At 39.8% G+C, this 27,742-nt stretch overlaps 4 protein-coding genes and 1 pseudogene across 7 annotated transcripts; 3 read left to right on the forward strand and 2 right to left on the reverse strand.

Annotated features, from left to right (window-relative positions):
* Positions 1 to 646: 646 nt before the first annotated feature.
* LOC111313923 (ethylene-responsive transcription factor CRF5-like) lies at positions 647 to 2,889 on the forward strand. Of its 2 annotated transcripts, XR_016332494.1 has the most exons (2): positions 647 to 1,811; positions 2,752 to 2,889. XR_016332494.1 is itself a non-coding variant. In XM_022914802.2 (1 exon), exon 1 carries the CDS (start codon positions 798 to 800, stop codon positions 1,734 to 1,736), a length of 939 nt encoding a protein of 312 aa, XP_022770537.1. In that variant the 5' UTR covers positions 647 to 797; the 3' UTR covers positions 1,737 to 1,987. The 2 variants fall into 2 exon arrangements, 1 of the variants encoding a protein (XP_022770537.1); XM_022914802.2 differs by lacking the exon at positions 2,752 to 2,889 and having other exon boundaries at positions 647 to 1,987.
* Positions 2,890 to 5,940: 3,051 nt separating this feature from the next.
* On the forward strand, positions 5,941 to 7,630 carry LOC149512089 (uncharacterized; annotated as a pseudogene).
* A 649-nt stretch (positions 7,631 to 8,279) lies between these two features.
* Positions 8,280 to 11,912, forward strand: LOC111313922 (mitochondrial carrier protein MTM1-like). 2 transcript variants are annotated; one of them, XM_089752364.1, is made up of 10 exons: positions 8,280 to 8,570; positions 8,746 to 8,805; positions 8,968 to 9,093; positions 9,451 to 9,537; positions 9,681 to 9,851; positions 9,982 to 10,081; positions 10,242 to 10,333; positions 10,452 to 10,601; positions 10,931 to 10,989; positions 11,413 to 11,912. In XM_089752364.1, exons 1-10 carry the CDS (start codon positions 8,340 to 8,342, stop codon positions 11,543 to 11,545), a joined length of 1,209 nt encoding a protein of 402 aa, XP_089608490.1. In that variant the 5' UTR covers positions 8,280 to 8,339; the 3' UTR covers positions 11,546 to 11,912. The 2 variants fall into 2 exon arrangements, with proteins under 2 accessions (XP_089608490.1, XP_022770535.2); XM_022914800.2 differs by having other exon boundaries at positions 9,478 to 9,537.
* A 209-nt stretch (positions 11,913 to 12,121) lies between these two features.
* LOC111313924 (arabinogalactan protein 41-like) lies at positions 12,122 to 13,160 on the reverse strand. The gene is made up of 2 exons (XM_022914803.2): positions 12,901 to 13,160; positions 12,122 to 12,419 (listed from the first exon to the last, which is right to left on the reverse strand). Exons 1-2 carry the CDS (start codon positions 13,022 to 13,024, stop codon positions 12,316 to 12,318), a joined length of 228 nt encoding a protein of 75 aa, XP_022770538.1. The 5' UTR covers positions 13,025 to 13,160; the 3' UTR covers positions 12,122 to 12,315.
* A 2,144-nt stretch (positions 13,161 to 15,304) lies between these two features.
* Positions 15,305 to 27,281, reverse strand: LOC111313925 (tubulin gamma-1 chain-like). Of its 2 annotated transcripts, XM_022914804.2 has the most exons (12): positions 26,909 to 27,281; positions 26,405 to 26,605; positions 25,790 to 25,901; positions 25,154 to 25,554; positions 24,341 to 24,394; positions 24,166 to 24,270; positions 23,120 to 23,194; positions 22,979 to 23,023; positions 22,651 to 22,779; positions 16,267 to 16,371; positions 16,086 to 16,190; positions 15,305 to 15,525 (listed from the first exon to the last, which is right to left on the reverse strand). In XM_022914804.2, exons 1-11 carry the CDS (start codon positions 27,035 to 27,037, stop codon positions 16,122 to 16,124), a joined length of 1,425 nt encoding a protein of 474 aa, XP_022770539.1. In that variant the 5' UTR covers positions 27,038 to 27,281; the 3' UTR covers positions 15,305 to 15,525; positions 16,086 to 16,121. The 2 variants fall into 2 exon arrangements, with proteins under 2 accessions (XP_022770539.1, XP_022770541.1); XM_022914806.2 differs by lacking the exon at positions 26,405 to 26,605 and having other exon boundaries at positions 26,909 to 27,178.
* Between the last annotated feature and the right edge of the window lie 461 nt (positions 27,282 to 27,742).

A 27,742-nucleotide genomic window follows, 5' to 3' on the forward strand; every position in this document is an offset into this window, starting at 1 on the left:
GCAATCAAAATTTGGTTGGACGACAAAAAAGTAAACTGATTAATATCATATTAATTTTTAATACGTATTATTATTAACATACTTTAATTGGTAATTTAATGTTAATCAAGTGATTAGTCAAAACGATCTGGCTGACGTGGCGTCACAGAAATGATTCCACATACGTGTGCAACGGAACTGGTCCTTCTCTCTCTCCCGTTACGGTTTTCTCCAGCGACTGGCTGTAACCGTACTCACCAGCATATCAAACGTCATTATTGATGATAAGTATCCAATGCGGTTGAAGCGTGTGGCACACATGGACCCTTGGAGCGTGAGGCAGGTTTTATTACTTGAGGACCAAGCTGAATCAGAGGACCGAGCTCTTTTCGAGGGAGGGCTATGACACGTGTCATTACGAGGAGATGCGGCGAGTTGTTTGGGATCTCCGGTTGTCACCGGAATCTCCGGTTCTGTAACCATCGCCAAATTTTATTTAATCCATTTTATCTTAATTAATTATATAATTTTGAACACATTTAACAAGCAATTAAGATTTTTATTTTTTAAAATTAAGTGAATGAAAAAAATAAAGGAAATAAACTAATAAAGTAGTTTTATTCAGGATACTCCTATAAAACAGCGATTCTCGGCCTTTTGACTCTTCCTCGCTTGCAACTGAAACTCTCCTGTTTCTCTCTGGTCTCTCGCCCTTTTACTCTCCAACAAGGTTTTAATTTTGCTTCGAAAATATCGTTTCTTTACAGATTCTTCTCTCTTTTAAAAAAAATCCCATCTTTTATGTTAAAGTTTTGATTATGAGTCCGGCGAGTTCGTTCCGAGTGAAATACACAGAGCGAAGAACAGTTACTAAGAAGCTAGTAAAGCCATCAAGCAAGTGGTTTTCCATGAAGTCTAAAGCTAAAGCCCCTAGAATTGTCAGGATTTGTGTTACCGATGGTGATGCCACGGATTCTTCTAGCGACGAAAGCGAACAGGAGAGACGTCAGAGAGTGAAAAGGCATATAAAGGAAATCAGGATCGAAGATTGTTCCACATTCAATTTTAACAAGCCAGCAAACAAGCAAAACAAGCAAGCGAATAGGAAGAGCAATCCTGTAAATATCAGATCAAAGAAGCAACAACATCACTGTTTGTCTAACGGTGTGAAGTACCGTGGGGTTCGACAAAGGCCATGGGGAAGATGGGCGTCAGAGATCAGAGACCCTAATAGTCGAACCAGGGTCTGGCTTGGGACTTATGACACTGCTGAAGAAGCTGCCTTGGTTTACGACAGAGCCGCGATTCGAATCAAAGGCCCTGACGCTCTTACAAACTTTGTAAAGCCTCCTGTGAGACCTTCACCACCAGGGATTGAACTTGAAATGATTTCCGGGTATGATTCTGGCCAAGAATCTCAGTCTCTCTGTTCACCTACTTCTGTTCTCAGATTTCAGTCCAACGAGGAAGCTGAACTTCAAACCGAGTCCAAAGGTGACTCTTTGGAGCTTATAGAAAGTGGGTGGAGACCTGTTCAGGAACTCCCAGAAGAACCAAGTAACTTATCAGATGAGTATTTATTAACAGATCCGGTGGTTTTATGTGATTACTTTGATTCTGATGACCCTGCGCCAACATTTTTTGATGAAATGAGGTTACCAGAAGACAGCAATTTGGAACAGGATTTTGCTGATATTTCTGTTGAATTAGATGTTGATTTTGCTTCTTGTACGTGGGATGTCGATAATTACTATTAAAATCAGTGAAATTCTGCCTGAAACAGTTTGCTGGAGTTGCTGTCCTGGAGTGTTCATATGCTCCCCAATTTGCTGGTAAATACTTTGTCGTGCGTATTCTATGTGAATGTGATGTTAAATTCCGAGTGGAATTTTGGATACGTTTTTCCGGTTTTTCACTTCCTCTCTAGGTCTGTTTCTCTAATACTAAAGTGTGTAAAGACATAGTAAATATGTAAATTCTTGGTTCTTTCAAGGGGTTCTTTTTCTTAGATGTCTTCTCTTCCTTTTGTGAATTGAGTAAGGTTCGGTTTGCGTTTCATTTGGCGTGGTTGTTGTGTGTGTGTGCTTGGAAGTGTGGTTTTGCGGTTATGGCTTTTGTTCAAAAAGCGCATTATCTGATTTTTTTTTTTTTTTTGGCTGTTCAATTCTTAGCTTTAGATCTCTTTCTTGTCTGTGTATTTGATGGGGGTCGGTGAGATTTTTTTTTTCTTTTTAACCTTTAATGGGGTCATTGGCGCCCAACTCTAAAGGCTGCCAAGTTGAGCTAAAGTTGGGTTCCCATGTTCAACGGTTCGCCACCTTAGACACTTGTTAGCCATCAGCTCTTTCTGGGTTCTGTTAGAGCCATTCTTTTTAAGCATGGCTTTCAATTCAATGCATCATGTTCTCCCGTTTGGTTTACCGTGCGTGGAGGTTCAAAGCCTGTCGATCAAACAAGGAAAAAAGATCATGACCCTATTGGAAATTTACCACTTGATAGACTAAAAAAAGTAGTTGTGTTTCTTTCACTGTCAATTTCTCGTGCTCTAATTTCACCATCAAGTTTAAAAATGTACTACTATGAGCGATATTACATGTAAATAGTGAAGAGAATAAGAGATAAGAGACGCGTTTTGTTCCATTTTAAGAGAGGCATTTCATTTTTATTTTTTTTGTTCAAGAGAGGCATTTCATTGTTATGGCACCATTTTCACGATGCTTTAGCATTGCTTCAACCTTGAATCAGAGACTACAATTGACAATGACATTTCAGGAGACAACAGTCAGAACTGCGAGATGGCCATGGGACTTTCGTTTAGAGGACCCAACTCCACTTGACATTGTTGATTTTGAATCGTTAGAAAAACAAATGGAGTTGACGCCACAGAGATTGACCTGGTGGGATCCACACGCGATAGCGTCCCTCTTTACCCCGTCCAAGGCTCTAGAAAACCATAAAAGTATTATAAAAACAATACTGAAAACACATCTTGGAAACGGTTTTCATAGAGTCACAGGCTACCTACACTATGCTAGGCAGTAGGCCCTGGCATTTCTTATAGAAATCCCAATACATTGCAGTTAACTTTTGAGGCGATATCCAGCGTGCTTGAATCTCCGGCACGGCAGCAAGAGGTATCTTTTTCAGTACCCCAAGTCAAAAGTTTTACCACAGAAGGTGGTTCGTATATTTATAAAATTGCAGGCTTTTGAGATTACTTGGTCATGTACAAAGATAGCAGCAAACGTGATTTCAAAATCACAGCTAATTTCTTCGGTCTCCGTTGGCCTGTCCGTAACCAGACCCAATTGCAAGCTGCAACTCTGGATTCTGGAAGCCCAATAGATGACAGTCTCCCCGAATCCTGATGTTTACAATTCTTTTTCCTTCTGATTTAAATGTAACAACGCCAAACGCATACCTCGTTTCTTTGACTTTGAGGTCCTTGCCCCCCCCCCCCCCCTCCCCCATGGGCCCATTCTCTCTCAAGCAAAAATTTTCAGAATTGGTAGGCACGGGTTTACTTAGCTGGTAACAATAAAAATCTGGAGCAAAATTCCATACTGGTTAAAAATTGAGAATCAGGGAAAAGGAGCTCTTCACCACTGCATCGTCCAGTAGTGAACCAGGGGAAAAAGATTCAGAAGCGACTAACAATGGCATTTCAAGTAATAGGTCCACCATTTTCTAAAAATATCCCTTCTTCTACATATAAAAGGAATTCGGGGTTGGTCAAACGCTGAATGCATAACTCCTGAGCCACTTAGCCCATAAGGAAATTAGCGTGCCCGTGGCCATGTTTATTATTGGCATTAGCTTTTGTAGCTTACATATTTGTCCTGTAACTTGAATTAGGAGATGTGCTTTACTATTCCCATTCAACTCCGTCTATTGTGATGGACAGCTTTTGATTCTGATGACTGGAGGGGTATGTAAAAAACCCAAAATAGTACAGATAAAAGCTGGACAGACTGCAAAACGAGGAGGAAACTTGGCCAGATTCATGGCATGACACTTTCACAAAAGACACATGGGACATTACTAAAATCAAACTTTATTATTAATTTTCCCATCATCACGCTCAAATGCAAATGTTGTTGAATTTATGAAGTGATTTGAGAGGATTTTGGATTCTATCAAAATATAGGAAAACTGGATAAATACATAGTTTGTACTTTGTACTAATTTTGTTTCCCTTTTAACTATCCCTGTTTCCATGAAGCTCGACTGCCAGAGATAAACATTTAAACATTTTTTACGTAGAGTTGAAGAGTTAATTGTTAGTGAAATAAAAACAGAAAAGAAAAGAACAAAAGAAAGGAGTTTTTGCTGTTAGCCTATAACTACAAGTTGTAGCTTTTTGTCGGCTTCAGCTGACCTACCTCTGATATTGTCTCTCAATGTTTCATGCGACCTACAGCACCGCACCAGTCGTCAGAATTCAATTCGGTAGTAACTAATAATAATAGAAGTCAGAATCCTCTTTCCATGGTGGAGCCACGACAGGTAATGGCTGCATGCAAATGCAAAATTGTCATTTTGATCCAGTTAAGCTCAGCTTCTTCCTCTCTCAGTGTTAAACCAAGAAAAAAAACAGTACCTAATTGGTACATATATTTGTGTTTATTTTGAAGTAAAATTGTGTCTGATATAAATGCAGGTTCAAGTTATACACAAAAGAAAAGTATATTAAATTGAATTGAAAATTCCTGATTAAGAATAACCTTCACGCAACGTGCAATACAGTTCTTCTTAATAAAAGATACCACGGGCAGTTTAAAAATTAAAAAAATATATAAATTTTAAATTTTAAATTTTAAATATTTTTTAAAAATAATAATATAAATTAATTAAATTAAATTCAAATTATCGTGATCATGACTTTGAGTTGAGGCACAATATTTGCATTCAATCGTTAAAAGAGAGAACAACAATCGTCAAAAAGTCAAAAGGACAAAGGAAAAGGATGGGCTGATGGAACCAAAAATATATAAAAAAAAAAATAGTATTAACTAATAAAGCGAAAAGCAAATAAATTTTATATATCAAAATTTTACTACTGTAGTTGTTAGTATAACAAAAAAGAAGGCTGATCATTGATGTCTTTCTGACGCTCCTGGTCACGTGAATGGCACGTCGTATCATCACTTTCAGTGTCCAAGCTTACTGGGCTTGAACCCACCTGAATATTTGCCGTAACAAGTATATATTGCATGTTCTACAGAAAAAAAAAAAAAAAACAGGTTGGCCCACAAAATCTCTGTTGTATCACATGGGAAAAAAATGCAGTGAGCCCAATGGAAATCTACACTGTTACTGTTTAAAATGGATGTCACATAATATCTCATCCACTCGTCACGTTGAATTTAATTTTGTGAAACGAAGCATGCAGGACCCATTTCAGGTCCATTTCGGCTACCAGATTCATTTGCAATATCAAAGCCCAGTGTGAGATTTTGGGTGATAGCTAGGTGATCAATTCTTCTTCTTCTTCTTCTTCCAAATAATCATATTCAAGGCGGCTCCCTAGTCCTTGAAATTGTTACGTCTTTTCTTGCACAGAGCCAAATCATTGTACGTTAATAATAATGCGATTGATTGATTTAGACAACTAGAAGGCCAAAAAGAAAGTGGGCTGAGCTTATTTCTGTGGTTGACTTTGTTAAAGTGAAATGATTTCTGCTAATCTCGTTTAAGGATTAGCAGCCCAACTGATACTGGCCCCTGATTATTATGTGGTAACTGAAAGAACCATCGAACGGCCTGGCCCTGCCCCCACATCTTGTATGATGAGGGATAATGGTATGGCATGCTAATTTTTATACTCTATTTCAGTTTCCTTTGCTAGAATGGAATGTATGTATGATTGTTCTTACATGGTCCGTTGGGGCTTCTGACACGGTCTTCTCAAGGCTAATGCCAGAGGTTCTCGATCCATGAGGATTGAGGAGCAGCATAACCATGGAATATATGACATGCAAGGCATATGTATTTATGATTGCATGTGAAGAGAGTAAGACAGTGGGGTACGAACAGCTAAGCTTCTCAGTTCGAAACAAAACTTCCCCTGAGAGCAAACACACCCACACAAAGAAAAGAAAGTAAAAGAAACCAAAATGATTTTGTCCAAACATCTGAGTGCCAATCATTAAAAAGTAAAGCCCTACCTTCCATTCCATAAAATATTCAAATTTGTTCCTCAAGCTTTCCACCGCAGCCAAGAATAAAAAAGGCTGGACAAATTTGAAAAGAATTGATAGTAATATATGTAAAAAAAAAAAAAAAAAACTGAATAAAGTCGTGAACTTCAAAAGTTATAATACTGGAGTGTTTTGGAATGGTGTTCTATGTTCTCCACTGATCGAGTTGAATAACAAGAAACTGCAGACTCTAATTGATAAGGCATGGGCTTTGCATGAGTGGTTGAACTATGAAATCGAAAACAGTATCAGCTTCCGCAAGTTTTGTTCAGACCATGGTCGCTATTGTGATGTTGTGCAGACCCCATTTGAGGAGAGGGGGAGATTGATTGCCATGAGAGATTTATTGAAGGAAGTTGAGAACACGCTTTTGCATTTGCAGGTACTTTCTATCTCCTCTTTGATTTGCTAGGCAGTCTCGGCAGATGTAGTCTCAATCTCTCAATTCCTTTAGATCAGAATGTTAACATCGCAATGGCAGAAATGTGATCTTAGTGGCATAACTTTGTTTCATGCGATCTAATAAATATGCCATTTTCCATAGATTGAAAAGCTGAAGAGACATTGGAAATAGTATTAACTACAGTCATTTAATCCTTTAATCTCGCATGATTGTAAATTATTCTCAATATTTGATTCCTTTAATAAAAAATAATGAAGACGTCGGATTACATGTTTCAAAAGCTCTTCTTTTTGGACTCTGTTATTAATGGAATGATCTAGTTAATATCTTTCTTATTCTGTTACCTTTTGATTAATATCTTCATTGGTGTTGAAACCTATTGAGCAGAATTAGAATATTCCACGTGACTTTTATATGTCGTTTTATACATGCTTAGATCCTCCGAGGGAAATTTATGTTCACAATTCTGTTCATTTCATTCGTCTTGAACAATCATAGCTATCTACATGCAAAAGTTGCAGTCTTGGCAGCCGACAGATTGGCATTCAGCTCTCAGTCGATTGGAGCAAAGCAGATTATTTCTCGTAAAACAAGTAACACAATATGAAGGAAGACCATTGAATGTAGTGAAAGAGTTGAGCACTTGTTTTGGTAATGATAATAAAACTACGTTTGAAAGGAATGTGGGAGAAATTTCTGTGAAGAAAAACGGGGTTCAAAGCAGGAGCAGAAGGCTTTCGAGTTTTCTCATCTGTTGCATCAGAATTTTATTCAACACATGGAAGTGGCGGAGTGGTGTTTGAATTGCAGTAAAATTAATTCTGATTTCAGCCAGCCTCTCATCTACCATTCAATTTTATCATGCCAAGCAACAATCTTACAGTAATTCACCAAGAAAAATAGTTTCAGTTGTGTATTCAAAAGAAGCAGAAAAATTAGATACTTTATTAACTATCTCAAAGATGCCTCTGTATGTGTTTTGTGGCAGGGGATGATTCTGACATCATCAATAATAAGATGGAATTACAACTCAATTTCTTCAAAAAAAAAAAAAAGTTTCTCTTTTGACTTCTCATCATTCTTTCTAATTTTTGGTCTGTCATTCCATGAAAACACATGCATGCCATCCACTTGACATATATAGTCAATTCAAGCATCATGGAAATACATGATGGGTTTGGAGTTTGAATTTATATCGCAGATTGAACTTCTTTTACATACATTGACAATGATATTCAGTATTCAATTAAGTAATTTACGTAACCATAAACTTTCCATTGCTTGTATTCCTATAAATGACGGCTCTTGGATTCTTTTCAGCTTATTGACTCCTTGATTTGACCTTTTAGTTCGGCGCCAAGAGCCGAAAAGATTCTCTGGTGGGCTCAACTCGATCTCCGATTCAGCCCAAGCCCAAAAGTTATTGACAAAAGAAAATCTTAATGTTTAGTAGGGCTCAGTCATATCTATATTGGGCCAACAAGTTCCATTTTGGGTTGTCTTAAAATGGAAAATTTTGAGAGTAAGAAGTGGAAGGTTTCGCCTTTGCCTCTGCAATACTCAGCAGGTTGGTGCCGTCGTTCCTACGCCACGAATGACATTATGGCTGAGAAGTAATAAAAAGAAAGAAAGCACTAGAAGAAAACTTTGGGAACTAACTAATCTCCCATAAATTGGGAAACTTCCCCTCATTTCATATGACTTTCTTTTTAATCAAATTTAGTTTACGGCGGGACCGATAAAAGGGAGAGAGAGGGATGGTAAGCTCGAGACAGGGACTTCCTTCATGGATAAGCGCCGCAGCAGCGACCAGAGTCGATTTTGAAGGAAACGTTGAGGATATGTTAAAAGACGTCCACGACGATTCTACTAGCCAAAAGTCAAAACCTGTAACCGACGTTGATTTGAGCTTTGGAGAGAGGGCTTTCTCTGCCGCCGGTGCCGCTTTTCTTTCCGCCGTCGTCGTTAATCCTCTCGATGTTGCCAAGGTATCCAATTTTTATTTTTTAAAAAAAGTTAGACGTTTTCGTTCTGATTCTTTAGTTCCTTTAAAGCATTTTCTTTTTTGTTTCTCTTTTCAACGATAAAAGAATTAATCAAGCTTTTGTCAGAAGTTATCTTCAAATCCTAAGAATAATTTAATTGTTTTTGGTTGACAACCAGACAAGGTTGCAAGCCCAGGCCGCTGGAGTTCCTTACAAGACATGCTTTGAAACTAACACGGTAGGCATCAATTTCATTTAGTTTCCTTGTTTTCGTGATCAATTTATTCCCCTGTTTTAAACACCAATAGTTTATTTGATTCTTCAATTTATTCTGTGCTAAATGCATCTTCATTTTGGCTTTGTGAATTTTTTGTTTTTCTCCATTGCTCTTCTCTTTTAGATGTTTCCAGAATTGAGAAGTTCTCAATCATGTGCACGTTCAGTTCTTGGCTCTGAACCAGTATGCTCTCCTGAATGTAATCGGTACAAAGGAACCCTTGATGTTTTCCACAAAGTCATTCGTCAGGTTGGTGGCTTTAATTCTGCACTTGCTAATTACTATATTTGATTTGTTCTTCAGGTGTTTGATGCTGTAATGGCACTTCTTTCCTAAAAAAAATTATTCTTTTCTTTTCTTCTAACAGATGGTATATTGTAATTTCTTCAGTTTACCGTAAAAGTAAATCTGTTAAACCCAGCTGATGGCAAACTAAATGGTGGAAGTTTTATGTTTTGATTTTTTTATATATGTTTTTATGGGGGGAATTTTATCTATCTGAGCGTGATCATTCAAACCTTCATTATATATGTATTATACTCTATTAACATGCAGTACATCTGGATTATCCACTTTGTATTTCACGGACACATCATTTATTGCCAGTGGTTCACAGGAATGAATTTTGTGCAGGAAGGGTTTGCCAGATTGTGGAGAGGAACAAATGCAAGTTTAGCATTGGCTGTGCCTACTGTAAGTCTCTCTATTTATAAAAATTCCTTGTTCATTTTATGGCTTCTTTCCTTGTTTTAATCCCCTTGCATCAGTTTGATGAAGCATTTTTATATACTTTTTAGTCATTTGCTTATGGGCTTTGTTCTTTTTTTGTCAATCAGGTTGGCATCTACATGCCTTGCTATGACATTTTCCGCAATGCTATGGAAGAATTTACAACTAATAACGCTCCAATCTTGACCCCATATGTCCCATTAGTTGCAGGCATAGTTGCACGTTCTTTAGCTTGTGTGACTTGTTATCCTGTTGAACTGGCAAGGACCCGCATGCAGGTATAAACTCTTGTGTGCCTCTTCTATAACCAGGAATTACTATAATACTCCTCAATTGATCTATTCTGCAGGCATTGAGTAGTTAAATTTATGAAGTTCTACTTTATGAATCTTTTAATTTCAATACCAGGCATTTAAAGAAACTCAAAGTGTTGTGAAGCCTGCAGGAGTGTGGAAGACATTAGTTGGAGTCATCAACCCTGTGACAAGCACAAATTACATTCAAAACTGTATGTTAACTATTGAATTGATTGTTGTCAGATTGATAACTCTCCCTCTCTGTCTGAAACATTATCTGTTTTGATGTTGCACAATAATTTTGTTGCTAATGAGAAAGTTTGATTAAACTAACAGAGAGGATCATTATTGCTGACATATTCTTCATAACAGTACAAAACTACCGCATCTTATGGACTGGCCTTAGTACACAACTTGCTCGTGATGTTCCTTTCTCTGCAATCTGTTGGTCAACACTTGAGCCGGTGATAATTCAGTTCCTTAATCCTTAAGAAGGATAAGTTTTGTTTTTTTTTTTTGTCAGATTTGCTTGATGCTAGCTAATTCATTCAACTTAATGCTGGTTTCTCATGCCCTTTCCAGATCAGGAGAAAATTGCTTGTGTCTATGGGTGATGAAGCTGGTGCGTGTAGCATCCTTGGGGCTAATTTTGCTTCTGGTTTTGTGGCAGGAAGCATTGCGGCAGCTGTTACCTGTCCCCTAGATGTTGTAAAGACCCGGCGGCAGATAGAGGTCTCCACTCTATAGTCAAGCTTCACTAGATATGCATTTAAATTCATTTAGGATTAGGATGAACAGCACAGAGCAACCCATTCTCTCTCTCTCTCTCTCTCTCCCCCCCCCCCCCCCCCCCCTTACACACAAAAAACACTAAAATGATCGAACTAGTTACTGGTAAGGATTATATTCAGAGCATCGGTTAGTAGACAAATATATGACCATAAGACATTAAAGATTTAAGAGCAAGTATGTTTGAGGAAATGATATAACTAGTTTTGATTTCAAATATCTGCTTTGGATGAGTGCATTTTGGTACTAAATATTTCTTACTTTATTTCCAGAAAGAGCCTGCCAAGGCATTAAAGATGACTACAAGGCAAACTTTGCAGGAAATATGGAGGTATGTAGCATTCCTTTTCCTTTAAGGTATATTGCTGCTTTGTTGTAGTTCTACAGATTTTGTACTTGCAGATCTTCAATCTAGTAAATAACTAAACTAATTCAAGAGTGTCTCCTTCATCCTAGCTAAAACAACATAGTTTTAAAGACTCCAGTGGGGGACAAGCATTGCTAATTTCATAGCGGTTATTTTATAGCAGTAGTGTGTGTGTGTGTGTGTGTGTGTTTCAGGCCAATCTTTTAGGTAACACACCCATTGCACGAACTTATAGTCAGACTGCCTAATATATTAGGTTTGCTCATGTGCGGACAAGCAGTGGTCACACAAATTTGGAATTCTGTTCCGTAAAGTATCAGCTGGCTTTAGGTTATCCATAATATTAACTTTCGTTAACTCATTGTCCCAAACTGTCATTTGGAACAGGGATGGAGGGATAAAGGGTCTGTTTACTGGACTTGGTCCTCGTGTCGGTCGTGCTGGTCCTTCTGTGGGGATCGTTGTTTCCTTTTATGAAGTTGTCAAGTACGCTTTACATCACAGACACGAAGATCATTAGTAAAGACTTGGATTTGTGCCAGCTATTGTTGATATGATATTCCAAGTATAGTCACCTGACTCGATGATGTAAAGAAAAGAATAACACACATGTTGGCCGCTGACCAAAAATCCATCACGTTGCTTCAAAGAACTTTGGCGAAGCTTTTTAGTGGATATCCATGCTCAAGACTCCAACATTTCGACAATAATTCCAGTGCCTGGAAATGCCAGGCTGTATCTTTCCTATTCTTTTTCTTATAATGGAAGCCCGATTCAATGTTATGAGTTGCAACAGAAATACAGAAAGGTTTTTTTTTTTTTTTTTGTAAGGGAATATTCGCAATCTTTTGCAATAAAAGTCTGTTTTGATGGTTCAATTTTTTTAATCAGTATGCGCAAACTGTGCCTAAACTTGCCCATTTTTTGCGTTTCTCTTCCTCTTGAATGAAAAAAGTACTCTTCATTTGGTAATTCACTGTTGTTTGTAGTCATTTTTCACCTGAACAGAAGACCATTTAAAAAGAAACTAAAGAGATTAACAGGTAAAAAAAAAGGAGGATTCGAAGTAACATCGGAAGCAAAGCTATCAAGAAATTGAAGAGACGAAACAATAGCAATAAATAAGGCAGCTACCAGGAAACAATATTTGACCAGTCAATCTCTCAAAACAAATGCAAACCATTAACCACCATCATCCATCATCCAAAAAAAAAACTTCATAGAGTTATCCACATAGCAAGTTCTATAGCAACTCAGACCTAATTGACTCTCCCAAGTCCTAAGAACAACTTAAAAGAAGCTGTAGGAAGATGCGTCTAGAGGGTGAATGAGGTATGTGAGCACCAGTGCCACAAGCATCAGCACGTAAGCAATCCCTTGGTCAATTGAAGTTCCTGCCAAAAATTAATGCATATATGTAATTATTTAGGACTTTCATCAACATTTCATAGTTCTGGCAAAAAAAAAAAATCAACATTTTATAGAAAGACAGAAATCAGAACGTTTTAAGGATGTCTGTTGTCCAATGCATTTGCATTTTGCCAAAAAAAAAAAACTATTGTGCTTAAGCTATCCTCCCCTCATATGAATATCCCACAAAACAGGACAAGGAAAACAAAGCCTTCCGAGGAAGGTTACCAAGAACATCGGAGCAGACAACAAATAAATAAAAATCAATATTCCACGTAAAAAAACAAGACAGATTTTGGCAATGCATCAATACCTATAGAACTGTTAGGAAGGAAGTTTCCAACATTACTACAGATCTAAAGAAGAGAACTTTTTCTTCAGAGAATACAGAAAGGAAGCAAAGAAAACAGATCTAAAGACCCAAAAAGATCATGTAAAAATAATTTAAAAAAAAAAAGAAGTTACCATCACTAGTAGGAGGAGGAGCTGGAGCCGCAGACTGAGCCTGAACATAGGGTGACACAAAGGCAAAAACTAGAGCCAAGATAGCCATAACACCCATAAAAGCCTTGGAAGATATCGTTGCCATTTTCCCTTTTCTTAACACTAACAAATTCTGAACAAAGCCCTCTGTAATATATTACCCCAGTGGGCAATGAGAGAGCTCTAAAGAGAAAAGAAGTTGAACAAAACCCCAGAAACAGAAAAAGAAAGCTTAAGCTGAGAAATTCAAAGGAGAAAGTTGGGGTTTAAATAAGGAGGTTGAGGCCATTATACTGAATTGTAAGCAGTAAAATGGTAAGAATGAGATTTAGGGAGTGAGGTTAGGCTGATTATCTTTATTAGGTAAGCGTTGACAACAAGGCCACGTGATAAGGTGTTATTCTTTGAGACAGACTATGATGCAGTTGTTGCTCAGTCATTTTTTCTCTTTACCTACCAAACTCTACCCCATATTATTAAAACGGATTAAACGGCTAATTTTTGCATTATTGTTGACAAGTAAGTGCTAGTTTTCCTTACTCGAATGATTTTGAGAAGAAGAGCTCAGAGCATAGGCTTATGTAAAACATTCATCACATTTTGAAATTTAAATTCAAACATTTTATAATTTTTTAATTCAAACTGCTGTCTACTTTAAACGAAAAATGATTTCAAATAGAAATACTGCTACCCTACTGTCAAATAAGTTGATCATTTGAATGGAGTATTTTTATCCAAATCTAATTTGAACTCAAATAGGAATATATTATTCCAAATTTGAATTGGAACGGGATTTTCATGTTCAACACAAATTGGGTTATTTAGTAAAAGTTTTCCATATGGGTGTGAACTTGAATTTGGTATGCCAGTTTTGAGTTTGGATGAACCTTGATTTCGGTCTGTACGTGAACTAAAAATTCTATCACTGGAAACAAAATGAATAAATTTGCAAATTCGATAGTTCAAAACCATCTTAAAAAAATAGAATGCATTTTTGTTCCAAATGAGATATCAATTCCACTCATTAATGTAGTGAATTGTTGAAATTGGTTTTCTTTTTCACTTTGCAATTCTAACTAGGGGAACTTGGGTTAAAAGAATATGCTTTGGTGGTGGAAATGGCGGACAGGGATGCACCATTCTTAATTCTCGTCTTTTTACCTTACCCCTTTGTCTGTCTTTCCTGTTCTTTGGCCGTTGTTGCCTACCATCATTATCAACTTTGCTGCCAATTGGTGACAGGGTGGGGACAAATTTTAAAATTTAAAAAATTTATAAATGATTTTTTATTTTCAAATAATTGGACAAGGGAATTATTAGTAAAAAAAAAAAAAAAAGATTGAGTGGCTGTTGACTAAAGCTCTTTCATTGGTCCACGACTGCATGTTAGCTTGGTACTAATATAATAAACTTTCAAATATTTCATTAATTAATTTTGGTTTGGCCTTGCTTTCGGACTTTTTGAAAAATCGAAACAAACAAAGGCAACATGGGATGCTAACCTATTACAGACATGTCCTTCCAGTATGGGTGCTTGTTTCTCCTTAAAGTGAAAACTACTATTTTTTTTTTTAATTAAATTCTCTGTTCGTCATAAACCAAATATTTGGCTTTTACCCTTTGTTTTTGAATTACTTGTAACTGTTAAAGCCAATCAATCATGTATGGTCCTATACCAAAAGTAGGCATTCTTCAAGATCGACCTTAATTTACTGCTTAATTCGCGTCTTATACTTCAAATGCTAGAAACATAACGTGTAATCCAAGTATTGTTTTGCGCAAAAGAATAAAAAAGGCGCACCACAACACATGCCTCACATCCACATCACGTGTTGTAAACAAATTCCCCACAATCTTAATTTTAATTATAATTTTTTTACTTAAAAAGTTAAGTTCGAATCTTCAGCTTCAAAATAAATAAATAAATAAACTAATTTTAAATAATGTGATTATTAACCCAAGAGGTAAAATGTGTTGTTAATAGTTAATATTATGAAATCCCTGGGACAGAGACGACAGAAGCACCATAATAGAAAATAAAATTGACAGCAACAGAAGTTTTATGTCAGTATTATTATTACAAGTCGAGTAAATCATGCAAAATATCAGTAAAAAAGAAGAAAAATCAAGTAAAATATGGGATGGGACCATAAAAGCATATTGAGACAAATGACAGCACATGCTATGTTGATCCCATGCACATGGATTGGATGATAACATTGGAATGATATTCCCAGTCAAACCATTTTAAATGCCTAGAAAATCTTTAGCTTCATAAACTGATGAGGATAAATCTTTTGAACTACCACACACCACCTAACAGATCTGGCAATCTTGCTGCACTCTCCAATTCCAACCTCATAAGTATATTTCTAGGTAGAATGAATAAAAATATAAAATCCCCAAATTGGTTAGATCAAAACCCTCAAGACAATTACCAAAATACAAGCCATGATTCAATAATCCACAAAACAAAAACAATTCTTTTTTTTTTCCAGTTAAACACAAAAGAAAAAAAAAAAAAAACTCAAATATGGAGATGCATATGGATTTGGTTTTTAATGTACAATCCACTCTTCAGAATGCTCCTAATATTAGTGTGGTATCCTGCAAGAAATTAATTCCAAGCTAGTGACCTTCATAACTTTTGAAAAAATATAGTAAAAATGCATGGACAGGTGCACGCACATAAATTGCAAACTAACACATGAAGGAACTAATGGAGTATAAGGACGACAGAGGCATCTTCAAAATATCAATGTATATGTCAATTGCCAAGGGAATACAATAATAATAAACAAAAAAGGAAAAGAGAGAGAGTGTGCAAAACATATTCTTCTTCCATCTTCAATTCAGAACCACATCAAAACCAAAGGCAATAACTATGAAAATGACACAGGATTCTATGTCAACTTGAGCATGCGTTCACGTCCCACTAACTCCGGCACAAGTAACACCATAGAGTTGAAACACAGACTCTTATAGTAGTATTTTTGCAAACAAAGATAAAATAGCTTTAACAAAACGAAAGACAAAGACACAGATTCTTGATTGGAGCTATCTCCCCTAATGATTAGCAAACCATAGAATAAAAATGCTATAATGATTTAATTCCCTTTTTTTCCTTTCAATATAAAATGATAGTGAATCAACCTTACGGTCCTTACCCAAGAGAAAACACAATTGTTGTTTACTTATTTCATTCACACAGCCAATTTGGGATCCAGTGTTCCTGAGGCATTTCCTTCTCCAGTTAAACTGTGGTCAGGATCCTGCACATCACATAGCCATAAGTGACGGCCAATAGATGCTCAAAATTGGAGAAATTAGGGCCAGCAAGGTATATACCTCCATTCCCCATTTGATGTAATCTGGTGACTCACAAGCCTTGTATTCATCAACCAAACTTTCTATAATATCCCTTGATTCATCAAACTCTGAAAGATCATTGTCCTGTTCAGATTGCACAATAGATTAGGATAAAATATCAACATAATAGGATTGCTTTTGTATCCAACTGCAAAATATTATTTCATTTTGGAGGCAAAAGACATGTAGCAAAAGTAACAAACAATTTACACTAACTATTTTATTCATGGAATTCACATCTTTTAACCAATCTATTTTAGTAACACATATCCTTTATACAAATATGCAGGGATGCATGTAAATAGACATGTTACATGTATATGCACAAAACCCATGCATACAGGTGCATGCATATGTCACGCCCTGGGCGGGCGCACCAGGCACATCAGCCAGACCAGCAGGCGAGCCAGCAGCTAAGGCCCGCAGACCAGGCGTGCTGGCGGGTATCAGTGCGCAAAGCCTATCAAACGAGCTCCAAACGCCCGCCCATCTTGCATGCCAACTCATGAGACCAAGGCCTGGCATTTGGGCTGCCCGCACCACATCCAGAAGGGCCCGAGGTGCTGGATACGCAAAGGAAGCTTCTGGAACCAGGCAGGATCAGCATCAGCATCCTGGCAGATTTGGTTGACCCTAAAAATCAGGAACCAGCATCTTGATTAAATGTAATCCCATGATTGTAGCCTTTATTTTAGGGATTTGCCATTAAGTTGTAGCCGGAGCCTCAACTATAAATAGAGGGCTGCTCCACCCTCATTTGTACACCATCAAACACTTCTATTTCAGTGAATACAAGAGCATTTCCAGAATTCTGTTTTCCTGTCCTATTTCTCTTTAACTTGCGTAATCAGCCCTTCCCTTTGTTCTAGTGCCCGCACGCTTGTGTTTTAGGCTGACTTAGGCATAAAGGACGAGATTCCAAGCCTAAGGCCGCACGGATTCTGAGTCTAAGGTCGGAGCCCGTGACAGTTGGTATCAGAGCAAGTTCGATTCTGCGTGTTTGTGTTGTGCAGGTTAGATCGTGATTGAGGAGATGGCATCCCAAAGCGACGTTGCTAGCCAACAACCAGAGGCCCAGGAGCATGGGCGAGGAAGAGGCAAGAAAGCTTGTTCTAGAGATATCTGGTCTACTATGGACGGTAGGCTGGCCAAGGTGGAGGTGACCATAGGCGACATGGGGGAGAAGCTGGAGGAAGTAGAAACTCACATTGCATCGCTAGACTCCATGGGGGAGGAGATCCAAAGTGAGCTAGCAGCTGCTCTCAACAATGGCCTGGATGAGATCACCCGAAAGAATGAATCCTTGGAGGCGGAAGTTCTGACTTTGCGAGATGGCATGGAGGCCATGCGCCAGCGGATGGAGGAGCTTACCAGCGAGCTCGTTACTTGCAAGACTGCCATTGGGAATGGCATGTTTGCTGGAGTGTCCAGATCCAGATTGGATGTCCCCAAGCCTAAGGAGTTCAAGGGGACTAGGGCGGCCAAGGAAGTAGACAATTACCTTTGGGGTATGGAGCAGTACTTCCAGGCCATGGGCATGCAAGACGAGGCGATAAAGGTAAGCACCGCTGCTATGTATCTCACTGATGTAGCCTTATTGTGGTGGAGGCGCAGGTGTGATGATGTCAGGCGTGGGAACGCCAAGATTGGAACCTGGGCAGAGTTCCAAAAAGAGTTCAGAGAACAATTTTACCCGGAGTATGCCGATGATGAGGCGCGGGCAAAGTTGCGCAGGTTGAGCCAGCAAGGGAACATAAGAGAGTATGTTCAAAAATTCTCTGAACTGATGCTACAGATCTCGGATCTAGGCGAGAAGGACGCATTCTTTGCTTTCATGGATGGGCTGAAGCTGTGGGTGAAGCATGAGCTACAAAGGAGGGGAGTTCATGACTTGGCTAAAGCCATGACCACTGCCGAGGCATTGATAGAGTTCAAGCCTCTGAACAAGTTCGAGTCTACCAAGCCCAAGGGTAAGGGCAGGGACGATAGGGACCGGAAGAAGCAGTCCAATGGGAAGGACCGTGACCGGGAGTCCAAGGATGGAGACCGAGACCGTTCAACCAAGGATGGCGAGAGGAAGCCATCAGCAGGCAAGTGGAAAGCAAAAGGGGACCGAGAGCCACTAGCATGTTACCTATGTGGAGGGAGCCACATAGCACGCAATTGCCCGCAGAAGGGCAAGCTGGCTGCTGTAGACAGGGAGTCTGACGAGGAGCCAGAGTCAGGGGCAGCAAAGCTTGGGTCGTTGGTGCTCAATGCTGTCCAGAGTAAGGGGGGCCGCAAGCCAAAGGGCTTGATGTTTGCGGATCTGATGGTTGCGGGTCAGAAGGTGAGCGCACTGGTGGACACAGGTGCCTCACATCTTTTTATTTCAGGTGATGGAGCCCGGAAGCTCGGACTAAAGGTGCAGAAAGGGACTGGTACCATTAAGACGGTGAACTCCAAGGAAGTTCCAGCCATTGGAGTAGCATGGGGAGTGGAGTTGCAGCTTGGAGATTGGAAAGGCAAGGAGACCATTGAGGTAATACCCCTTGACGACTATGAGTTTGTGATTGGGTTGGATTTCCTTGTTCGGATTAACGCCCTCCTTGTGCCTTTTGCCGATTGTGTTTGCATCTTGGATGCACGGTGCCAATGCCTAGTACCATTGAGGAGAGGGTCTGGAGTTGGGTCACGGGTGGTGTCAGCCATCCAATTTGCCAAGGCGGTAAGCAGACAAGAAGACACCTTCTTGGCAGCCCTGAAATATGATGAACCAAGGGAGAAGGAGACCGAGTCACCCTTGGAGGTGCTAAAGGTGCTGAAGACCTTTAGTGATGTGATGCCCGCAAAGCTGCCTAGCAAGCTACCACCTAAGAGGGAGGTGGACCACAAGATCGAGCTGGTGTCCGAGGCCAAGCCACCAGCCAGAGCCCCTTACCGAATGTCTCCACCAGAGTTGGAGGAGTTGAGGAAGCAGCTCAAGGAGTTAGTTGATGCTGGCTTCATCAGGCCATCGAAAGCACCCTATGGTGCACCGGTTCTATTCCAGCGCAAGCATGATGGGTCGTTGCGGCTGTGCATAGACTACCGGGCTTTGAACAAGCTGACCATTAAGAACAAGTACCCCATCCCACTCATTGCGGACTTGTTCGATCAACTTGGGAGCGCAAGGTGGTTCACCAAGCTGGATTTGAGGTCAGGCTATTATCAAGTCAGGATCGCGGAGGGAGATGAGCAAAAGACAGCATGTGTCACTCGGTATGGTTCGTATGAGTTCTTGGTGATGCCTTTCGGACTCACGAATGCCCCAGCAACATTCTGCACCCTTATGAACAAGGTACTTCAGTCATTCCTTGATCGGTTTGTTGTGGTTTATTTGGATGACATTGTGATCTACAGCCAGACTTTGGGAGAGCATGTAGACCACTTGAGACAGGTGTTCGAGGTGTTGCGGGCGCACAAGCTGTTTGTCAAGAGGGAGAAGTGCTCATTCGCCCAGCAGGAGATCCCATTCCTTGGCCACATAGTGGGAGGTGGCAGGATACGCATGGATGAAGGCTAGATAGACGCCATCCTGGAGTGGCAACCGCCAGCCAAGGTCACTGAGTTGAGATCGTTCCTTGGGCTGGTTAACTACTACAGGCGCTTCATCAAGGGTCACTCAGCAATAGCCACGCCATTGACTGACTTGCTCAAGAAAGGGAGAGCATGGGAGTGGAGCGCAGGGTGCCAGGAAGCCTTTGACAGGTTGAAGCGGGCTGTGACCGAGGAGCCAGTCTTGGCCTTGCCAGACCATGCCAAGCCGTATGAGGTGCATACGGATGCATCAGACTTTGCCATAGGGGGCGTGTTGATGCAAGAGGGACGTCCAGTCGCGTTTGAGAGCAGGAAGCTGAACGAGACTGAACGCAAGTACACGGTCCAAGAGAAGGAGATGACTGCAGTGGTGCACTGCTTGCGCACTTGGCGCCATTACCTGTTGGGGTCGAGGTTCGTGGTGAGGACGGACAATGTGGCAACCAGCTACTTCTAGACGCAGAAGAAGCTGTCCCCCAAGCAGGCGAGATGGCAAGATTTTCTTGCGGAATTTGACTTTCAGATGGAGTACAAGCCGGGGCGGGCGAACCTAGTGGCAGACGCCCTGAGCAGAAAGGCTAACCTTGCTGCCATTAGCCAACCAGAGGGGTCACTGGTGCCGCGCATCAAGGAGGGACTTACGCATGATCCTACAGCCAAGGCTTTGATGGAGTACGCCCAGCAAGGTAAGACTAGGCGGTTTTGGTTGCAGGATGGGTTGCTGTACACCAGAGGCAGTAGACTGTTTGTGCCGCAGCACGGGAAGCTCCGCAAGGAAGTTTTGCAAGAGTGTCATGATTCAAGGTGGGCTGGACACCCAGGAGTGAGCCGCACCTTGGCACTGATCGAGGACCGGTACTACTGGCCGCACATGAGGGACGATGTGGAGGCCTATGTGAAGACTTGTCTTGTGTGCCAACAAGACAAGGTGGAGCTCAAGAAACCAGGGGGTCTCTTGGAGCCATTGCCAGTGCCAGAGCGACCATGGGAGAGTGTTTCTCTGGACTTTATAGTCGGTCTACCCAAGACAGAGGGGTTTGGAAGCATCATGGTAGTGGTGGACAGGTTTTCCAAGTATGGAATCTTCATTCCAGCAACCAAGGAGTGCCCAGCCGAGGAGGCAGCTCGATTGTTCCTGAAGAACATGGTGAAGTACTGGGGAGTGCCGAGGACCATTGTTAGTGATCGGGACGGGCGTTTCACGAGCAGGTTCTGGACTGAGTTGTTCAAGCTGTTGGGGTCAGACTTGAACTTTTCCACCAGCATGCATCCGCAGACCGATGGGCAGACAGAACGTGTGAACGGACTACTGGAGGTCTACCTCAGGCACTATGTGAGTGCCACACAAAGAGACTGGCCAAAGCTACTGGATATTGCGCAGTTTTCCTACAACTTGCAAAGGAGCGAGGCAACGAACCAGAGCCCATTTGAGGTTGTGACAGGGCAACAACCACTAACACCCGGTTCGATTGCTGCAGGTTATACAGGGCCGAATCCAGCAGCATACAAGTTTGCCAAGGCATGGCAGGAGCAAACTGACTTGGCCAGAGTTTGTCTACACAAGGCGGCCAAGAGGTCGAAGAAGTGGGCAGACCAGCATAGGCGGGATGTGCAGTTTCAGGTTGGAGACTTTGTGTTGGTGAAGCTGCATCCCATTGTGCGCCATAGGGGGCTGCACAAAGGCCTAGTCCGGAGGTATGAGGGACCTTTCCAAGTAGTCAAGAGAGTAGGCAAGGTTGCCTACAAGCTGGATATGCCACCCAAGCCGAGGGTACACCCGGTGTTCCATGTGAGCATGCTCAAGCCGTTCCATGAGGATGAGGGAGATCCAAGACGGGCAGAGTCAAAGCGTGCACCGTTGGGAACAAGGGCCTCATATGAGAAGGAGGTCCACAGCATTATGGCTGACCGGGAGGTGAGACGGAAGAACTATCAACCAAGACATGAGTACTTGGTGCGCTGGAAGGGACTTCCAGACAGTGAGGCGAGCTGGGAACCAGCAGAGGACTTATGGCAGTTCGGGGACCAGATCAGGCAGTACCATGCAGAAGACGCAACGAGGGCGTTGCGCAATCAGGTGGGGGAGAATGTCACGCCCTGGGCGGGCGCGCCAGGCACATCAGCCAGACCAGCAGGCGAGCCAGCAGCTAAGGCCCGCAGACCAGGCGTGCTGGCGGGTATCAGTGCGCAAAGCCTATCAAACGAGCTCCAAACGCCCGCCCATCTTGCAGGCCAACTCATGAGACCAAGGCCTGGCATTTTTGCTGCCCGCACCACATCCAGAAGGGCCCGAGGTGCTGGATACGCAAGGGAAGCTTCTGGAACCAGGCAGGATCAGCATCAGCATCCTGGCAGATTTGGTTGACCCTGAAAATCAGGAACCAGCATCTTGATTAAATGTAATCCCATGATTGTAGCCTTTATTTTAGGGATTTGCCATTAAGTTGTAGCTGGAGCCTCAACTATAAATAGAGGGCTGCTCCACCCTCATTTGTACACCATCAAACACTTCTGTTTCAGTGAATACAAGAGCATTTCCAGAATTCTGTTTTCCTGTCCTGTTTCTCTTTAACTTGCGTAATCAGCCCTTCCCTTTGTTCTAGTGCCCGCACGCTTGTGTTTTAGGCTGACTTAGGCATAAAAGACGAGATTCCAAGCCTAAGGCCGCACGGATTCTGAGTCTAAGGTCGGAGCCCGTGACACATACATGTTCATAAGAACACACAGAAAGTATATTGACAGCAGCCATATATTAGAAACTGGAGCAGAAATAAAACCAGGAGAGCAAAAAAGCTGGTAACTCACAGCAAACATTGGGAACTTCCGATAATTGTCAAGAAATGCTTGCTTCTTTCTCAACTTCTCATACTGGCTCAAACATTTGCTGAAGAGGTGCCGGATACTGGTATGACTCGCTAGCATAAGACCACTCACCTGATCAATGCAACATGCACTTCTTTATTCTTTCTCAAATTTGTTCAATTATTTCTCCAACAAATGGGGCCGCATTAAAAGGAGATAGCAAAACCATGCTCAAAGTTGCTATCAAATTCAGACCAAAATATTGTGAATTGTTCTGTAATAGAGGAAAAAAAGAGATCTAAACTCTAAAAAGAAAGAACTAGAGTTGTACCCGATGAGCAGTCTGGACATAAGGTGACTTTCTAGAAAGAGCAACCTACAAAAACACCAAAAGAACAAACACATGATAGTCCAGATATCAGAAGAAAAAAGATTAACCAAATGATGACAACTGCTTCTATCATCAAGAGACCTGAATACTTGCAGGGCCCCACTCAATAAAATTTACTAGCTTCCTTTCACGAATCCTCTGTAGGCTTTCATGCACCTGATAAAACACGGAAAATTATTTAACAAACACTAGTAGCTTAACCCAATCAGAACAGATAATGCAAAATCATTTTCCACAAAAGAAATGGTCTGCACAACTTCCTGTTGATTTTCATACACATTATAACCATTTACAAGCAATCGACATAAAGTTATATATACTTTTCTTTCAATAAAACTAACAAAGAATACATTAGTAATATAGTTGAACCCACATAGTTGCATTAGGTTTTGTTGAACTTCCAAACAATTTGAAACTGCATCACTACCAAGTACTTTTCTTTTTCTTTCAAGGAAGAAAATATATAGTTAAATAGTCAAAAGAAATCAAGGATGGATTCCTCTAAAACATGCCTCTTGCTCACAGCATATACTAGTAGATTTTAAGTTGATGTGCTGCCTAGGAAAATCATTGCAGCCATCTAATCAATATCAATGGTCCGAATTTTCAAGGGGAGAGGAGCAGCTCTACAGCTGTTGGCTATAATCACACATAAGCCATCTTAAGAAGAGAAAATTAGTATGAAAAGTCCAAAAAAAGAGATATTTCTAAAAGGAGAAAGGAAGAAAAATAGAGAGAAAAAAAATTGGACATTGAGAACATATAAAATGCCCAATGTCACTTTAGAGAAAAGAAAGCAACTGAACTATCAAAAACCTTTTGGCAGAACAGTCAAAAGAAACAAGAGCAAGATGCCTGATAAAAAAATTTGAATTCACATGCAAAATCTTAGAACCACTACCATTGCTAAGATAATTTCCCCTTCTTTATGCCAAGATATAACTAAAACTGCCAAAGAATGCAAATGTTTTTGTAACGGGCAAAGTCAACAGAAAAGTAATCAAATGCTTGCTCAAGAATAAAGAATGATATCGTATAGTTTTCTAAACAAAACTTGAAAGCAAGACTTGAGAGGTATATTTCTTGCAAAAGTTACAGCATTTCCAATAAAATATAATTTGCAATACCTGAGTAGGATCTACTTCTCCCTGAATGATATTCAGTATTGAGATATACTTTGCTTGACTAGCTTCTTTTGTGCGTGCATAAGAGGAAACCATAATATTTTTTGTCTGCAAGGAAGCTTGTGGTCAGTAAAATGCAACCTGTATTGTCCAAACAAGTACAAGCTACATATCTCACCTGGAGAAGTCTTCTCATAACATCTAGGACAGTAGTTTTGCGGATCACATTAGCCTGCCAAGAAGAGATACATTGGCATCAGACAGCGCCGAAAAATTCTTCTTTACAGGAATAACAAGACTAATGACGTTAATCTAGGACTGATGAGATATTCTAAAATGATCAATTTGACAAAAATAAAGCATACAGAATCAGAAAGTATCAGCTTTAATCACTCTCAATTTGGAGTGTTTTTATTTGGTCAGATAAGAGGATGATGCTTCATATTTGTCCTTCAGTAGTACAACTAATGATTTAGCTGACTACTGACTAGGCATAAAGGTCAAAAGAAGAACCATCATTTTCCTCCCATTCTAGCATTCATGGTCAATACATGTGAAAATGGATCAATAGAGAACATTATAAGCATGATAACGATAAAAATTTTACAGAGTTAAGTATAACACCTATAATCTAAGAAGTTAAAGTAGCTGCATCTTAACTTGTCACTTATCTTCGGATAGCTTAAGATTAAAATCTATGATGTGAGATGTGCAAAATGTTATTCTTCTTGTAAGATAAAAAATAAAAGAAATTTGCTAAAAACAATTCTATACCATCATTGCTTTAATACTAAACTCAAGTAAATTTTCCAAGACTTGCAAGTTCCTTTTCCTGAATCATCTAGTATCCATCTTGCTCTACACCTGACTAAATAGAAGGGGTTGGATTTTGGCAAATATAGAGCTTCCTCTAGGTCTATAAGGGATGTCATTTGCTTTGCATAAATTCACAACATATGTACAAACTAGATGAGTTAAGCATACGACTCACCTGGCGCTCCACTGTAAGTGGTGTATAACCTGTCATAAGAAAATGACATCTTGGTGTAGGAATTAAAGAGGCAAGAAGACCAACCAAATCATTGTTCATGTACCCTGGATACCGCAATGTAGTTGTGCTAGCAGACATCACAGTGGAGACCAACGAGTTTGTTTGAGCAAATGTAGGATTTGTAAGATGTAAACGGTCCACAGCAATTCTATTAAGTGCAGTGTTGTCGAGAACAACAACACAATCAGCATTTAGTGTTAGTCGCTTGAGTGTCAAAAGAGAGTTGTAGGGTTGGACCACCACATCACTTGTCTCCATCTGGTTAGGAAATACGCTATATGTCTGGACCAGCTTCTTGCTGTAGCGATCATTCAGAGCCTCCAATAGATAGGAACCCATACCTTCATGGTGAATGAGAGCAGTCAAGTTGTAACCAACCCAAAGTCTTTAAGAAAATTTCACAATTCATGATGAATATGTTACTGCCTATGGTCCTAACTTTTGCAACCAAATGAAACAAACATGTGTGGACATATAAATAAAAAGCGAAAAATAAGCTTAAAATAAGTAATTAAAATCACTGATAGACCAATAGAGAAAGATAAAAAGCAAAATAAGAAGATAAGGTGAGAAAACCTGAGCCTGTCCCTCCAGCAATTGAATGACATAGAACAAAACCCTCAAGACTATCACTTCCGTCAGCTTCTCTGTCAATCATGTCCATTATATCCTCTTCAACACCTTTTCCCTGTTTTAAAATCATGAATACAGAACTGGATTTTGATAAAAGATTATTGATTGAAAATAAAACAGGCACATAACTCATATAATTCATGTCAGCTACACAAGAATTTGCAACATACTCCATGATCATCTAAACAAGCAAAACAGGAATCTAGAATGAACAAAAAAAAAAAAAAAACTGATACCCTCAACATTTCATGAAACCATATATTTATTCTGCTGTAAATAATAAATTACTGTTAGTAGTAATTATGCATCTTGTTTTTCCTAACCTACGTGATGATTTCAACAGAATAAAATAAAAATAATGTATAGAAGAGCATAAGAGTTTCTGGCCATTTTGAAACACGCTATGATAGCAACAAAGCAATAGAAAACGAAATTTAAAATATTACTCAAACAGAAAGCCACCAAAAGTGTAAAGTTACAATCGTCAACAAACTTATGTATCATTGAACGTTACTAAAGTAGAAAGTTGAATGCAAAAGAAGACACAAGTAAAAATGCCTGATGGTATCCGCTGGCCCAGTTGTTTCCAGCACCTCCACCATGATCAGAAACAAAGATGTTTTCGTGATTGTAGAGATTCCGATATTCACTATTTTGAATTCCGTTAATTACTCTAGGTTCCAAATCTATGAGTAAAGCACGTGGTATGTAATGCTGATCATCAGCTTGGTAGAAAAAGACATCTTTCCTGTCACCTCCCTGCATCATCCATAATGAACAAATTTACATAAAGATACTAATGTTCAACTCTCTATAACTGAGTGACTCACTACTTATTTTTTTACATCTCACGTAAAAACTATCTCAATATCAATAAATTATGGGTTAATATATGCTTAATAAAACTTCAAGACCTAATCTAACGGCTTAATTCACAAGTATATTGGCGAGGACATTTATCATTAATAAATCTACTAACAACCACAAAAAAAAAAAAAATCAACATGAATTTTCACAATCGACTGGAAACAAAAGCTTTAAAGTGCAAAAGAAAAAGAGAACCTGAGTAGCGAAATCTTCAAGAATTCCTTCTTTGCTGATACCATGTTCGAGACAGAGCTGTTTCCAGAACTCCATTCCGATCTGGTTCCCGCATTGTCCCACCTGCAGTGTAATGATTTCTCTCGGCATTTTTTCTCTCTCTTCTCCTCTCCTTTTTCCTTTCTCCAGAAACTAGGGTTTCGGTCGGAAGGTGAAAAAAAGGGTCTGGCGCGAGACGCTTTGTTTGAAAAAAAAAAAAAAAACCGTAAATGAGGGAAAAGCGAGATCACAGATGGAATTTTTTTCCCGTGAGCCGGGAAAAGCATTTTATATATCAATGACTTGTACCGAGCTTCGGCCTTTTGCGAGTGTTTATTTGCACCGATTTGGCTAGGCTTTGCTCTAACCCCCCATCTTCTCATTTTATTGGTTGGGTTGGGCCCTTAATCGACATTTTAGCGGATTTCAAGGTCTAGCCCAGTCTTGCTGTATTTTTTGGATTTCATTAAGTAGGTTGGGCCTTGGAGTGAAACAAAATGAGACTTTTCTTTTTTTGAGTTAAATCTGCTCTAATTTTTCTATATATTTCAATTTTGAAATCTAAACTTTTTTGGTTTTTTTTTTTTTTTAGTATTACTTATTATTTTAATTTTTCAAAGTAAAATGTAAAAGACACATTTATTACATGTAAATGTACATAATGACTATATTTTTTAATTTTCAATTTCCCAAAAATAATGCAAAGCAATTGTTCAATGAACCTATGGGCCCACAAAGGAAAAAGCCAGTTGTCTTATCATTATTATTACTATAAAACATTTTAAAACTAACATCTTCCACGGTTTTGACATGTGA

This window comes from Durio zibethinus, chromosome 23, assembly GCF_047325235.1.
Source record: "Durio zibethinus cultivar Kanyao isolate XHJ-2024 chromosome 23, ASM4732523v1, whole genome shotgun sequence".
NCBI classification, from domain to species: Eukaryota; Viridiplantae; Streptophyta; class Magnoliopsida; order Malvales; family Malvaceae; genus Durio; species Durio zibethinus.

What these genes read in the sequence shown, in the direction of transcription:
- LOC111313923 (XM_022914802.2), top strand. Translation starts at nt 798, where the DNA reads ATGAGTCCGGCGAGTTCGTTCCGAGTGAAATACACAGAGCGAAGAACA.
- LOC111313922 (XM_089752364.1), top strand. Translation starts at nt 8,340, where the DNA reads ATGGTAAGCTCGAGACAGGGACTTCCTTCATGGATAAGCGCCGCAGCA. An exon ending in CATGCTTTGAAACTAACACG is followed by an intron (nt 8,806 to 8,967) that starts GTAGGCATCAAT and finishes CTTCTCTTTTAG; the next exon opens with ATGTTTCCAGAATTGAGAAG. An exon ending in CACAAATTACATTCAAAACT is followed by an intron (nt 10,082 to 10,241) that starts GTATGTTAACTA and finishes TCTTCATAACAG; the next exon opens with TACAAAACTACCGCATCTTA.
- LOC111313924 (XM_022914803.2), bottom strand. Translation starts at nt 13,024, where the DNA reads ATGGCAACGATATCTTCCAAGGCTTTTATGGGTGTTATGGCTATCTTG. An exon ending in TCCTCCTCCTACTAGTGATG is followed by an intron (nt 12,420 to 12,900) that starts GTAACTTCTTTT and finishes AATTTTTGGCAG; the next exon opens with GAACTTCAATTGACCAAGGG.
- LOC111313925 (XM_022914804.2), bottom strand. Translation starts at nt 27,037, where the DNA reads ATGCCGAGAGAAATCATTACACTGCAGGTGGGACAATGCGGGAACCAG. An exon ending in CACTTACAGTGGAGCGCCAG is followed by an intron (nt 24,395 to 25,153) that starts GTGAGTCGTATG and finishes TCTTCTTGGCAG; the next exon opens with GCTAATGTGATCCGCAAAAC. An exon ending in ACATCAAATGGGGAATGGAG is followed by an intron (nt 16,191 to 16,266) that starts GTATATACCTTG and finishes TGTGATGTGCAG; the next exon opens with GATCCTGACCACAGTTTAAC.